This window comes from Larus michahellis, chromosome 3 (assembly GCF_964199755.1).
Source record: "Larus michahellis chromosome 3, bLarMic1.1, whole genome shotgun sequence".
Lineage (NCBI taxonomy): Eukaryota > Metazoa > Chordata > Aves > Charadriiformes > Laridae > Larus > Larus michahellis.
The window spans coordinates 105,106,258-105,121,873 of NC_133898.1; the positions used below are offsets into that span (position 1 = coordinate 105,106,258).

Sequence of the window (15,616 nt, forward strand, 5' to 3'; positions counted from 1 at the left end):
CTCAGATCTCTTGAGGAGAGAAATTCAGAAGAATAAAACCAGCACTTCAACATTATTAGGGTTTTTTGACAAACAAGAAAAGGAGAGGTACGAAACCCAAATACACTGGACTGGGCACTCAAAGAAGCATTCTGCCTGGGCAAAACTATTTTAAATCAATGGTTTGGTATTTATAGCATATTTTGACCTATAATTGCTTCAGCATGTTGTAGTACACAGTTATTGTTTGATATGATAAAGAACATTTTAACCTACTGAATGTGCAAAAAGCAAAAATGACTTTTTAATAGCACCTTTGTTTTGACTGGCAAAGATTGATTTCAATGAGAGAAAGGGTTTTAATGAAAAAATACTGCTACAAAGCATATGTGTATGCTTACTTCTTATATATATGTGAATGAGACAGACATTAATAAAGAAATACAGCTGCCTGTAAGATCTGGGCTTTAATTTTCCTTACTCCAATTTTAAATCAGGCACGGAGGTGTGATATTTTGAGAACACATTAGCACAGCTGTGACAAAAATGGCAATACCTATAAATTAGTTAATTACATCTTTTAATATAAAATACAAGTATCAAAGATGTTGAAATAGTCTTGCAAGCCTTTGACCTGATAGAAACCTGTGGGCAAAAAACACCGCAACTGATTGATTAAAAATTATTTTACCAGATTCATGCTCCCTAGGCTAGCCCTAGCCTCTGCTTGCTTTTCAGTTTGGGATCCTTCCCACCTAATGGGAGGGCTACCAGGAAAAATCGTGGGGTTCATGTTTAGAGCAACTGCATAAAAGAAAGGCATTTCACAGAAGTTGCCAGGCTTTCCCAATTATAAAAGTGCTCGCAGACGTGTCCCATCAATGGCAGCCCTCTCTGCATTATAAGTTCACAGCCGTGACTGCTCTGGGACTACCCTTAACACGGAGGGAGCAGGAGGGCAGGGGGAGAAGGGGACAGGGAAGTAAAATAGGGTGAAGACTCCAAAGACAAATCCGAGCAGAAAAAATACCTGAAATAATTACTTGTTGTGAGCAGATGACACAAAATTGATACTGGGTCACACAACAATAGCACCAAGAGCAAAACATGTGTCCTCTTCCAAGGCATGGCATGTGCCCTGTGTGATTAGAAAAGCTGGGACATGACCTCACTCTCTTTAATAAATCTACCAAAAGCTAAAAGTCGTGTTTCACCTGGAAACCATAGGCGTCACTGCCATGCTGGTTTTCAACTACCAGGGAGGTTTATATAACAGGGAGGTATTTAACAGAAGGTGGGTAGAAGTGAATGATAAATGCGCTCTTCAGCGTAGCAGCTGACCCAAAATGCACTTGCTGAAATTCTTGTAGGGTAGAATATTTTGGCAGGGAAAATGTTGCCTATGCAGCTTCAGCTGGGAACTGAGTCTTTCTACTTGTTACTCTCAGCTTAAAAAAGATATCCACTGTTTATCAGACACTCTACAGATAATACAGAAAACTTTTGAGTGGGATGACTACTGCCGTTATCTATTCTCTCTCCCTGAATTTAGCAGATTGCTCTAGCTTTTATGAACAAAAAAATGCAGTCTCTATCTCTCATCTGCTTAGACTGCTGCAATTAATGAGCTAACTGTTTACAGGGGCCCTACAGGAAAGGTGGGGAGAGACTTTTATCAAGGAGTTCAGTGATAAGACATGGGGTAATGGTTTTAAACTGAAAGAGGGGAGATTTAGATTAGCTATTGGGAAGAAATTCTTTACTGTGAGGGTGGTGAGACACTGGAACAGGTTGCCCAGGGAGGTTGTGGGTGCCCCATCCCTGGAAGTGTTCAAGGCCAGGCTGGATGGGGCTCTGAGCAGCCTGGTCTAGCAGGAGGTGTCCCTGCCCATGGCAGGGGGTTGGAACTAGATGGTCTTCAAGGTCCCTTCCAATGCAAACCACAAGCACTGACACTGACACTGACACTGACAAGCACTGCCACAAGCACTATCATCCAAATTGAGCACTATAGTGTTCAAAATATATTTAAAATAGTTGGCGAATAGATCATATTGCTGTATTATATGCTGTATTATATTGCTGTATTATACTCGACCAAATGAGATCCATAGTGAATAATCATTTTTTCTGTAGTACAAAACTTCTCACTCCTGCCTGAAACAAACCAGAACAACAACCAAGCAAACAAAAAACCCAGAAGAAAATCTTTTCTGTTTTATATGATTGCAAAATGAGTCAACTGTTTTTGTTTATTTAACTAGGTCCACAACTCTAGAAGACAGCACAGGCATCAGATTTTGTACGTAACTCCCTCTTTCTCACGAGAATTCAAAGTAAATCCTTTTTGACTTACTAAAGGTCTACCTACAATGAGTCCAGCAAGACTTAGTAACATGTTACGCTCATTTACATTGTAACTTAATTCTTTCCCAAGGGTCCAAGTTTTGCAACCCTTTTTCAATAAGAAGTCGAATCATGAGTAATTCATCAAAAACAACTGCCTTTTTTGAGTTTCCAAAACGATAACACACTAACCACCTAAATTTCTGGTTAAGCTTCTAAAAACAAATAAGATTTTAAAGTCTCACAACTATCACTGATTTTACGAACACAGCTTTAAGTCTGCTAGTCTATTTGCATAAAATAAAAACAGTGAAAAGTATTGCATATTTATCAAATAGTGTGCAACTTCGTACATTCCATCAGAAATTCCCTAAAGTATGTCAGGGAAGTCTTTCAGTGTTTTCTGGCGTGTGCTGCAAACCGGCAATCCTTGGGTTGTCTAAACAACATGGTTCTTTAAAAAACAGGTTTGAATTCTCTCCAGGAAGAGCTGATCCTTATTTGGGTATCAATCTAAAAGACTCAGAGCTATGCATTCTCTCTAAACTATGTAGGAATGTCTGGGTGGTGGAGAGAGGAATCCAGTTAATGAAGTAAGAGAAAAACACGCTGCCAGAAAGACCCTTTGGTTCTCTGTCCTGTCCTTTCCCTGTTGCCTCACCCTGTCAATCACACCTGAGAAGATAGTATGAGCTGCTTCTTGCACACACGTACAAGCCTTAAAACTGACGGTTTTCAGACAACTCTTACGAAAAGTCATATAGCGAGAGGACACTTCATTATTGAAGTCTCCATGTTACTTTATAGTAAGAGAAGGAAGTTTCACATTAACCTGACACAGATGAGTAATCATCTTGATACCATTTCCCAGGTGAATAATCATCTCAGGAAAAACTGCTAAACATTATCAGTTGTGGTTCAGACAGCCCAGTCGGGATGAGTCAGGCTGTAGGAGCACCTCAAGCTTCAGAGAAGCCGGTAACCTGCCAATGATTAAAGGTAGAAACCTCCAAAACGCACGAGAAATAAGGCTACTGGCTTGTTGGCAAATGTCTGTCCGTCATTTAGGTCAGACAGACTTTGCAGTGCTTTTTCCCCACATGGTTATATCAACATCTGAAAAAGACGCGTGTCTCCCCAGCGGACACCGCCACGCCAAACAGCCTCCTTGTATGAACACAGGTTATGTTGACAGAGGAGGGTGGTTGGCAAGCTGTATCATTTGGAGATGAGGTCTTGTTACACCAATGGTAAACCCATTTTGTTGACATGTTAGGTTTGACCTAAGGCACTCTGCTAACATCGCTCTGACAGCACACCTATCCCGCAGAAGTGCTGTAGTATAGACTGTAACGTAATGCCATCCTGTGTATGAGACAGTTCCCCTACCCTAATATAGGTTAAGAAACATGTATCACAAGCATGGATTCATCTCCTTAAAACGGTTAAAATGGTTAGCTTGGATTTAATAATATTGATCATTTTCTGTAAGAAAAACTCCATTATTAAATTGCCTGTACTTACCACGAAGGCAATGTGCGTAATTTTTATGCAGATTATGCATTTAAGAAACACGTAAATCAGAAGATTTTCTTACGACACTTTTTCATAGTCACTGTTTTTAGTCTAGAGTAGCATAGCCTTACCAATGGTTTTCCTCTTTAGTCAGGAAAAAATCACTGTCAGCAAGCAAGTTGCTTAATGCTGTTTACAACATGTCTTCTTAAGGTCAAAATTAACATATGTAATGATCATTTTAAGGAGGGACACTGTGATGCATCAAGCATGGAAGAGGTCAAGAGTAAGTCCACTAATAATGTCATCTTATCCTCTGATATCTCCAAATATTCAAAAGAATCTAGGTGTCAACTGGCTCAGCCTCCTTCATGAATTTTTGGGATACTACATACATAATAATATTTATCGAATGGGTTCCTCCCTGAGGTGAATCAGTGCAGCTACATTCTCTGCCTTGTCCTTGTAGGAGCTGGTTTCCTACTGCATCGAGTGTTCAGGGAGCCCAGGGAAATCAGTGCCTGAACTCAGGCACTCAGGTTTGGTGCTTAAAGTTTGGTGGTATGAATATGCCCGCCTCCAACAGTCTGCTTATTTTCCCACAGAAGTTTGCCGAAATTCCCAAAGATTTTGCTTGGAGCTGTATTGGTTTAATGTGATTTGCTGAAGAACTCGTTTATTCTTTACAGGCGACTGTTTTTCATGTGTAACCTTTTCCTATTTCCTTCGAATATTCTCATGACTACACATCACCACTGCTACATAACAAAGAACCCTGTTTAATATAACTACATTTTTATAAGTGGCTTAGGAGAAGCAGGTTAGCCTGTTTACAAAGTGTTTGCCTGCTGTAAGCCTGTTTTAAATACCTTACTTAGAAATCCTTTAAACTTTTCTATGCATCTGCAGACAGAGGAGGCTGAACAACACTATGTCTTTTAGATTTAATTGCTGCTTCCTGAAGCTACCAACCCGTATCACCGTATCAAAAGTGTTATGGTTGTTGCTGTTGAGGTTGTGCTGATCAACTAAACAAACCTTTCAGCTGTCAGATGTGACAGTGAAACACACATAACATCCTCTTTATAAACGGGAAGCACCACAAGCACATCAGAGAGCCAATATACTATGCCTTCAACCTCTTTCCAAAGCAGGGTAAGAATCACACCTAGTTTTTCTCCACAGATGCATTCAGAGGAGGCATACTGCTTAAAATGGAGTTCTACAAGGCAGCATCACCAGCTAAAAGAGCTGCTGGAAAGGGACTGGAGTGATGCAGACAGCCAGCAAGGCACAAAAAAGCATGGGAACCAACGAGAAACAGCCTTTCTTCGTGGCATTTCAAGACCATGTAGCAAAACTGAACTAGTCTCGGCAACAGAGTTAAAACTGTGTTTTTGTGGTTTGCCTTACAGTGGGTTCGGTAACTCAGGAGCTGCAGTTGGGAAAGATCAGAGTATCTTGGGCAAGTCACGGTCAAGCCTCACTACACACAAAAGCAGAAAACACCAAATCTCATTCTGAAAGGGACAAAGAGGGAGAGAAATAATTAATTCTCCTCTCCCTTGAGCATACCATTATTCTAGACTGTAAACTGCAGGATAAAAGGCCTAGTGATAATTCTATTATGGCCACAAATTATATGCTTTATCTAAATAGAGGAGAGACACTGTAAAACAATGTCATCCTTCCCTTCCCCACCCTTTTCAGTCCGTTTCTATTGCACACACTTACATGCACACTTCAGCCACTGAAGTGTTTACGTATGCACTCGAGCCTAAAGCCCGTCCTATCAATTTAAAGTCCGCAGAGTCAAGCAGAACCCAATTTATTTCCCAGGGCAGAAAGGAGAGTGTGACATACTTGCTAGGAATACTTCTGAAACCTTGTCACATCTGTTTAAAGAGATGTGGCCCAGGGTCAAACAGAACGGCATATTAAGGCATCTTTTGGTTTTGGTGTTATTTTTTTTTTAACTTGACACTGGGAAGCAACAGACAGTTTGCACATCCAGCACCCTGTCACTGAGGTGTAAGCGGGGTGTACCTTAGGAAACTCCAGATACAAGTGCCCCTAAGTGGAGACAAGTACACTTGGAGACGTGTCCACATTTCTTATAAATTACTCCTTACTCAGAAATCAAGGTAAGGTACCCAACTCAACTCTACTTCCTTGTTGCCTAAACCTCTTTTTTTTTTTCCTTCTGTGCTCTCTTTAATACTTTCTGACTAATTTCTGCAAGGACAGGCGGTGTGCAAAATCACAAAACCTGTGACTCTCAAGGTACATGAGTTGCATGTACACCAAGCTGTTATTTTCTTCTAACAACTGGCTACCATGCCAAACTGATGCATGTTCCTGCTGACACAAGAGAGAAACCTTAGGATATATCCCAAAGTTAGACAGAATTGCATCACTTGAGGGATATTCAACTGAGGTCAAAGAAAAGGTGTGCTTATTATCTATGAATTTCTCATGGACTGGTCAGCATTACAGTAAAATGGTAATTATGCTTCATTAATCCCTCCAATTAATCCCTGAGCCCTTGCAAATAAGGTTAATAACATTGGTGCATGTGATACCAAGGGACCGATCTCAGCCTGGGAAAACCTTTTCTGTTTGAATTGTTAGCAGCCAGACCATTTTTCCTGCCATAAGCGAAAAAAAAAAAGCCTCTAGTAAAACACCAACTAGATTATTATTGCCACATTTTTTTTTCCCAATAATATTTTTCATGTTTACCTTTCTTGCATCTCGTATCATCTTCCGAATAGTTTCCTTTATGGTGTAAGGCTGTGCTCGTGGTGGATGAAAAAGCAGATCAATATTCGTGCCACCAGAAATTCCAGGCATCAGGTAGGGCCAACCTAAGTCAAGGTTTGGAGCTTCCACATCTGATTCAATGGGCCAGTAGGTTCCCGAGGAAGAGGTGTCATCAATGGCATGGTTAGAGGAATAAACTGTGTTTTGGGGAAGTTTGTGAACATTGTTCAAAATATAATCAATTTCCTCATCCGCTAGGAACTCTGAGCATCTCTCTTTGGAAAGAAATTCTTTGTAGGCTTCTAAACCTCCTTCAATTAGAGCATCAATAGCTACTCGGTACCATTCCTTGTAATGAGGTTCAATATAGTTGTCTGATCTACATTCATCATGTAAGGATGACAGCAAAGATGAAGTTTCCATTTTCATGTATATTTTGTGTAACGTCTCTTAAACTTCCATTCGTGAGCTGATGAAATGTATCTGTAAAGAGAGGAAAGTAAGAAAACAATCAGAATATTTGTAATGATGTATGACATGTACACAGATATTATTCAAAATAGTTTTCTGGAAACATTGCTTCAGTTTTTCTTTTATTAAAGAGCTAGATAAAGAGCCTCTTCTACATAAGGCAAAGCTAAATGCATGTGAAATTAAGTGATTTGTTGAAGTTTTTCTAATAAAAGCTACAGCAGAGCTCATAATACCCTGAAGATCTGTACCAGTAACAGCAATACACACCCAATGCATGTTCCAATGTGCTACTGTAAGTTGTGCTTCCAAGTTGTCTTTGTAACAACCAGCAGAGTAGTGTTCAGAACACTTCGGAAATCAGTTACATTTACTATTTTTTGATGCATTAATCTTTCTCTGGAACACATAGCTTTTCTCTGGCTCCTTTGAAACCACAGTAACTCAGGTCCTTGTCCTTATCTATCTGTTCTCCCATGCTGATCTAATCCATTTGTTGCTCCCAAGCAGGACCAGCCTACCTCATTTCAGTGAGTTATGAGGAACTCCAGCAAGATTTCTCCTCCCACATCTGGGATCAAACTCTGAATCAGCAATCTGATGTCTAGTTTCCACCCTGCACATTCCTTCTGCCAAAAGGAGCGGCTGCTTTAATCTTACCTTTTTTTTTTTTTTTTTCCAAAACATTAATAATAAGTTGTTTACTGCTGACGATTTATAAATTCATTCTTACCATCTTTTTTTTTTCATTTAACAAGGGCTGAGAGGGTTGGTTCCTGCTGCGACAATTTGAGATGTAAGGTAGAGACAGGACAAATGGCCAACGTTTCTTCTTTCATGTCTGTGCAACCCTACAGGGCTCCAGTAACTCCACCATTTGCCTAAAAACCTAAACTGCAAAAAATTTCTGCACTGGGCAGGTAAGCCACAAAAAAAAAAAAAAAGGCAGCGGGAGGAGGGTTTTCATGAGTGGCATGAGCATGGCCATGTAAAATAGAAAGGTATTTCTATGGTATTTCATGGTAGCACTGTTTTCTTCTTTCATGGCTAGGGCATGAAGCTCAGAAGAAAGACAGCAGAAGTAGGACGGACATCCAACGAAGGCAGAATAGTTACAAAAGGCATATACAAAGTATAGCTTGAAAGTTAACATTGGGTTTCCCTACCAGCCTAATTAATAGCACAGCAGTATAATAGCAAGGAATAGTCATATGGAGCTCTGATTGTATTTGCTGGCATATAAATGTAACACAATTCTCTCTCCACGTCAAGACCTTTCAGATATTTTTGCAAACAGTGCATTCACTTTTCACTGTCTGCTGGGAACAGTTTACATCTGCTTTAAAGGAAATGTAAATTGGCTATATTAACCTGAAGGAATAAAAATCAAAATCTCCACACGCTTACTGATACTCAAAAGTCCAATGAAATGTTCAATGAAACCAAGACTTCTGAGGAACTTGGCAAATCTGAGGTTAAAAAAGACCAAGAAAAAAAAAATCCAGATCTGAGGCTGGCATCAGCATGTCATATGAAATAACTCCATTTGAATCCTGTCTCTCAGCCAAGTAGCAGGGCAGATCTTCCCAGATAGGACTGCTTTCGAGCCTGGGGGAAAGGAGTGTTTCTGGCTGCTTCCAGAGCAGCTCTTTGTGGTGAACTGGAAAGCAGCAAGCGAAAGGGATCCGATTGCTCTCCCCCCATTGAGAATTACATGTATTCCTCTGACAGATACTCAGGGCTTCATTCTACACTGCTCTCACAAGTAGAAAAAAAAACGTTATAAAATAAGAGTAATATCATTTCACGTTTCCCAGACGAAGATGGTGTAAGGTGACAGAGAACCGACCAGGCGGTACAGGCAAGACAGACTGATTCAAAGGTCAAACTCTTACAGTATTGTAAAATTAAAACTTTTGCATCAGTGTCCCATGGAAGGCAATCATCTGGAACAGGTTTTCAAGACATTTTAGATGAAGAATGAAAAACCACCGAGAGTGCAGAATGCGGAGTTACTCAGCTGAGTCGTTCTGAAGAGTCTGAACACTAATACAGGTGGCTTTCCTGAGAATCTAACACAGCTCTCTTGTAGGGCCCTGCAGGACAAGAAACTCTCTAAACTGTGTAGTAATACAGTCAGTCTTATTATTACTCTTATTTAAGACTAAATCTGATTTTACAAAGACAGCTCTAAAATTCTTATTACTTCAGAATGGATATACTTCCAAAATAGGAATTTTGCCACAGATTGCATATATACAGTTGAGAAAGACATAAGTGTTTATTTCAAAAGCTTGTCTAAATCCCTTTTTCTTCTTCTCACTCTTTCCTTTGAAAATAATATCAGGGAACAGGGCTACACTTAATATGTAAAGTTGTGCAATATAAAATATTGAATGCTGCGAACAAATAAAAGGCAAAAAATTATTGCATGTGTGTGCTGGCTCACGTGTGTTTTTTTGTTTGGTTTGGTTCTTTTCATTTGCTTTTTGTAATATTGTTTGACTTTTCATTGAAAACAATGAATTAATTAATTGTGGCATAGGTCAAATGCAGTAACTTATGCTCAGACTTATGCTGAAAGCAGGGTATAAATATGCCATAATCTTGGAAAGGTGAGACTTCTAGTGCAGTGTCTTCCAAACAAGAATAGTTATTTTACAGTGAACATCTTTGATGTTGATCTTTGATTTACAAGTGCTGTTTAGAAAAGAAGCTTAAAGCAGCGCACATTTATTTAAGAAAGTAACTGTAAAATCTGTCAGCATGAAAATAAATCACAGAACAGATGAGACAAATGAAAAAAATTCTAATTCTGTTTTTTGGAATTAAGGACATCAGCATGTGATAAATTCATGAGAAGAAACAAAAGAAAACTCCCAAATTAAAATGATGGCTTCAGGTATATTTGACAAAAGCTCTAGATGTCTTGACGCAAGTATTTTCCTCCTTAGAAGGTAAGGGCTATTTTGTAGGAAATGTACCTCTGAAACCAATATAATTTGTGATAGAGAGACAGGTTTAGAAAAAATTCTAAAATAAACTTTTTGGTGTCTTCTTCAACTATGTATAATGATTTCCGCATAATCAACTTGATTCTTCAAAGATTCTCCTCAGGTCAACAATTCTATTAGCAAGGTTGTGCAGAATGAGGCCCATCTCTGGAGGCTTCCAGAGCTTTATCAGACTTCATGTACACAATTACAAATTTTACCAGCACAAACAAAGCTGTTGTTCATCCCCTGAGAAATAACCTCTGCTGTTAATCCCACACCAGTGTTATCAGCCATCGCCTCTGCTTGGACACAGGGATCAATCACTTAAAACTTTTTTTATTAATGGGCTTATATTGAATATAAACTCCAAGGCGGCTGTTAAAATCGAATCTTTTCCTGAAGAACACAAATTCTGAATCCTGCACTGATGTGATCGTCTTGTCCTTCTATTAACAACGTGCTCGGTCCTTTCCAGTACCATTATCAGGAAACCAGCAAGAAGAGAGCGTTTTCTTTGAAAGAAAAGTAAATGTGCCTTTTTGCGGAAAGAGACTAGAGGGTATCCCAGCTTCCACAAAAGCAGCCAATGACAAATGCCCACTGAAGAAAATGATGCAACATTCTGCGGTGGCTCCAGGAGCACAGTCCTCCAGGCTAGAGCTAAAGACAAGTAACTTCCCTGCCTTACTAATATTCTCAGGATTTGAAAAATTTCCTATTCAGCAGCTTTGGGGAGCAGCTCTAACCTCAGGCTCGTACAGCCGGTCCTTGGCCAGGCCCTGGCCATGGTGCTCTCCTCGGGATGCCCTTATATCTTTTCCAAGGGAAATATGATTGCTTTGACAGTTTCTGCATAAAGTTTCAACCTTGCCACCTCAGTTAAAGGAAATTTAAACCACGGGAACGTCTTGTCGCAGGCCCCTCTCTCAGGGGTGGGTTTTGGGGGCATCCACCTGAGCACCTCTGACCCGCGGCTCTGCTGAGGAGCCTCCCCACTGCTTCAGGGCCTGGTGTGACCAGCCTTTAACACAATAAACAGGCGTTTTACGACAGCTGCCTTCCACCAACCTTTCTATTAAGGAACTGTATCAAGAACAAATAATAATTACCTACAATAAGCAGTGACAGGCAATTATTCCACTGTAAATCAAATTACAGTATTTTCTGTGGATGCAAAGGGCACCAAATTCAAGTGTAAAAAAAAAACACCACCGCAAGCGTTCCTGCTTCTTTCTTTTAAAAAAAACAAACAACAACCCACCCAAAAACAACAAAAAAAAACCCCAAACAACCCAGAAAGTTAACTTTTCGGGCAAAACGGAGGCGACCAGCCCTCCGCTGGCACCTCCACGTGCTCGCGGCACGCCTCAGCCTTGGGGACACCTCACGCCTGTCACCCCCCCACCCCGACCACGGCGGGACCCCCGCGGGCCGCCCCCCACGCCCACCCCCGACCGCCCCTTCTCCCGCCGCCGCCCGGCACCGGCTCCCCCCCGGTGCCCGCCGCCGGAGCCGCCGTCGCCGCCTCCATTTCGCGATCCGCCCCCCCCCACCGTTTCAAACGCCCCGCCGCTCCGCACCCGTCGGGGGGGCAGCCCCTGCCCGCCCCGGGGGAGACCCACTTACTGCGCCGGTGCCCCGCGGTGGGGTCTGGGCTGCGGAGCTGGACCCGGCTGCCAGCGATCGCGGCGGCGAGTCAGGGCGGCGCAGGGCTCATCGCAGGTACTTCCCGTCGCTCTCAGGCGCGGTGGGTGTGGAAACCAGTTACAACATGTCAGGACGGTGTCGCACCAAACCCGCCGCCGCCGCGGGAGCGGGGCAAGGGCTTGTCTGAACTGGGGAAGCCCGGCCCTTGCGCGGAGCCAAGGGCAGCGCCTTCCCAGGGGCGCGGCGGGCACCCGGCCCGCCCCGGCCCGCCCTGCCCGCCGGGACGGACGGACGGACGGCAGCCGCGGGGCAGGGGACGGTCTCGGCCCTGGCCCCGGCCCCGGCCCCGGCCCCGGCCGAGCGCATCGGCGGCCCCGCGGGGGATTGGGGGCGGGCGGGGGACGGACGGACCCTGGAAGCCGGGTGTGCGTGTGCGTGGGAGATAAAACTCAAAGCAAACGTTAGCTGGAAGAAAAAAAAAAAAAAACAAACCAAAAAAAACCGTCAGCCTGGAGTCACGGTTTCCAGGTTAACTCCGGGGGAGGGAGTCACGGCAAGGGAGCAGTACCCGTTTGAGACCTTTAAGTTCGGTTGTGTGGATGAGCACCCTTTACGCCGCTCAGTTACTTTAAAACGCTCTGCTTTTGCTCGCGATGTCTCAGGTTAGAGAAACGGACCCAAAGGCAGAGCCCCTCATCCTGGCTGCGGTTCCGGCTGGGCCTTCCTCCAGCCACCATCCTCCTCCTCGCCCGCCCGACGGCTGGGCACGCCAACGTGGCAGCCCCGCGTTTCGAAACGATTTGGGAGCCCTCTCCAAAAGGCTCTTCCAAAACGCGATCGTCTTCTTGGGAGGATCTCATGCCACTGCCAACAGATCAGTGCGTCACACGTGTGCACGGCTTAAGTGCACCGAGGCTTGAGCACACCAAGTTTTCTTTGTCAGTTTAAATTAATGGCAATAGAAAACTTTTTGTAGGCTTTCTCCATATCATGCATGCCCTGTGGTGCATAACTGCAGGCAACTATTTCATGAGCCATTTAAGACAACGCAGTGTAACCCTGATAATTACGCTTCATCAGCAATAGTTCATCCAGTCTGACTTTAAGCACAATTTTTTTTTCCTACCCATTACTGCCCAATAGTAAGTGCAGGGTATATCCTATTTCTGAGGCTAAGCATGGTTCTACTGTGACTTTTATATGGTTCTCTGAGGAAAAACAAAAAGAAAAAGTAAAAATATGCAATATCTATACAACAATATATGTATATAAATGTATAAGTCCGGTGGCCACTAGGCAGTGAATTTTTCGATACAGTTAATTCAGGTAATGGAATGCACAAGAGGAAATAGTTGTTGTCAATATACTCATGGACTACCCTCTACAATTATAGAATCACCTGGATTAAATGATTAGACTCTTCTCACACCCGAAAAAGAATTTCCCTGGTTTGCGTGATAAATAAGGGGGGAAACTGCTGTAAAAACAACCAAACTTTTAAAATGTACTTAGTACTTTCTATTTAGTTAGTACACAGCACTTTTTATTCCATGAAAATGTGTGGTCAGGAAGGAGAACGTGTTTCTGTGGAAACTTGTCCATAAAAAGGTGGGGTCATGTAAATTATTGGAAGAGCAGATCTATTTTCTAAAATTATTTTTGAAAGGGTAGGAAGGTAGATGGATGATCACAAAAGCACATTTGACCTTCACTGAATTGGTAGGACTTCTATTACATAAAGTTTACAAGTATTACTGGGTCTTTCTTTTAGAGAAGTCAGTGGTTGAGTACTGTTGGTTGGTTGAGCATAAACAAAAAGCTGTAATGAGACCAGTAACACCTTTCTAAATAAGGAAATCTGCACGAAAAAAAGGACCTTTTTTTTTTTGCTACATTAGTGTCTGTACAAGAAAAGAGTTTTTTCTGTGCCTTTACAGTGCCCAGCTCAGTGGGAAACCGATCTAATACTGAGATTTTAAGCTACACCCACGCACACATGCAATACAAATGAACAATACAGTATAAAACAGGAACAATAATATTAGTAATAATAAAGCACTATTATTGCTGTTGTTACTAAGGAGAATGATGCGCTCTCTAAGTGGCCAGTACACCATGCTAACTTCAAAATTAATGGGTAAAGAAAGCGTCAAGAAGAGATGAATAAAACTTAAACAGATCTTTTTAACTACTGAGGAAGCCCTTGCATAGAAGATAGAAAAAGGGGGTAGCAAATGATGTTGGAGATTCTTCCACACAGCTGGGGGCTCCCTGAATTTATCAACTGAAGCCCTCCAATAGCTATACCAGACCAGATATTCCATAAAAACAAGCTTGGATAATGTGTTTTGGAAACCAGCTATCCATAGTCGACTGTCAAAATATAGAACATTTTTACTCCGCAGGTAGTAAACTTCTGGGTGTTGCAGCCACAGGAGGCAGTGGAGGCAGATGGTATGAACAAGCTCAATAGACGGTAAGACAATTTCTTAAACAATAGGTATAAAACTGAACTCTAAAAGGTTGAGGCAGGGATATGCCCTTCAGCACCCTTACTCCTAGAGTTGTGGAGCTGCAGCAGTTTGAGGGGAATTGACTGCAGAAACTGGCCAGGCTCTCATTTACTTAAACAACCTTTCCTTTTTCCATTGGAAATGTAATTTTGGGCAAGAACAGTTGAAGCATCCTATTGACTGGAATAATTTTGTTGAAATCTCACGGATTCATGAAGACTCAAAACTACAAAAAAAGTTCTTATTGTAGACATAGCTTGTTCATGGGCAACTCCCTAAGTTTGATGCCCCCATCTTGATGGGCGTTGGACTAGATGATCTCCAGAGGTTCCTTCCAACCCCTATCATTCTGTGTGATCCTGTGAGCGTAATCAGAAAGAACACTGATTGTCCCAAGTGACCTGGATACTCAGGCGATGGTGCTGATGGATGATCATCTCTGTGACTTCCATCAGTTTCCAGTTGCCAGTTCTGAGACTTTTTTTTGGTGCTGGCAGATCATCTTGCCACGATGATCTAGCTGAATGCAAGCAGAAGATAAAAGATTGTTATCACATATACAATGACACCAGGCCATAAGTTTATGATATGAATAATTATTAAGGATAAATATTTATATGAATGGTACTTATTTTCCTACTGTGTGCTTACTAAGATTTAATTTAGATTTACTAAAGGGGACATTGATTTGGAAGCAACGGGTGTTTATACGATTCATGACATCTATGAGTTGAGTTTTATTAGATTTTAGATGGATGAAGAAAGAGTCCAGTCTTGAAGATTCATACTATTTGCACATCAAAGGCCATCTCATCTAAGGATAAGCACAGAGAATTCACACACTAATCTTAGAATAAGAGGAAATGTGCCGTTACAGATATGGGTATAAAAGGAGCTGCACTGCATTTATATAAAGCTTTATGAGTACTGATATGAAACCCTCACCTTTCATAAAGTAGCAGAGAGAAAAATGACACAGAAAAGTACAAATTAATATGGAAAAGCAGGTGTCCTACTCTTGGTACACACTTTTTCAAACTAAATAACCATAACATACTCTATGTGGTAGTGTATCCTTAAATCAGAGATACATTAATTTGGTAATAGTGACATACTGGAAATACTGGGGAATGTCCAAACACCAATTAGTTTACCAGTTACTCCCTCAGCTTCTATCAAGAAGTGTCCAGTAGTTGAAACACAAAGAATTAAAGTCAAGATCTTTCACTGAGAGAGTTCCTAACCCATATATGGTGGCCTGGGTATATATGCTATATACTGTATGGTAGATTTTTGTCCTAGGTCAGGTCCTGTGTTAAAGCCTTGTGCAAAACTCCTGAAATGACTTCAGGAAGTTCAGCTGTGAAGAGAATCTGAGGGTTTCGT

At 41.7% G+C, this 15,616-nt stretch overlaps 1 protein-coding gene across 1 annotated transcript in view; it reads right to left on the reverse strand.

Moving 5' to 3' along the window:
* Positions 1–11,808, reverse strand: part of FAM83B (family with sequence similarity 83 member B) — a 57,247-nt gene extending 45,439 nt beyond the window's left edge. The window contains exons 1-2 of the mRNA XM_074581587.1: positions 11,697–11,808; positions 6,583–7,086 (exon numbers count right to left, since the gene is read on the reverse strand). Coding sequence (XP_074437688.1) covers positions 6,583–7,032 — 450 coding nt within the window. The 5' untranslated portion in view covers positions 7,033–7,086; positions 11,697–11,808. The remainder of the gene's footprint in view (positions 1–6,582; positions 7,087–11,696) is intronic.
* Positions 11,809–15,616: the final 3,808 nt, after the last annotated feature.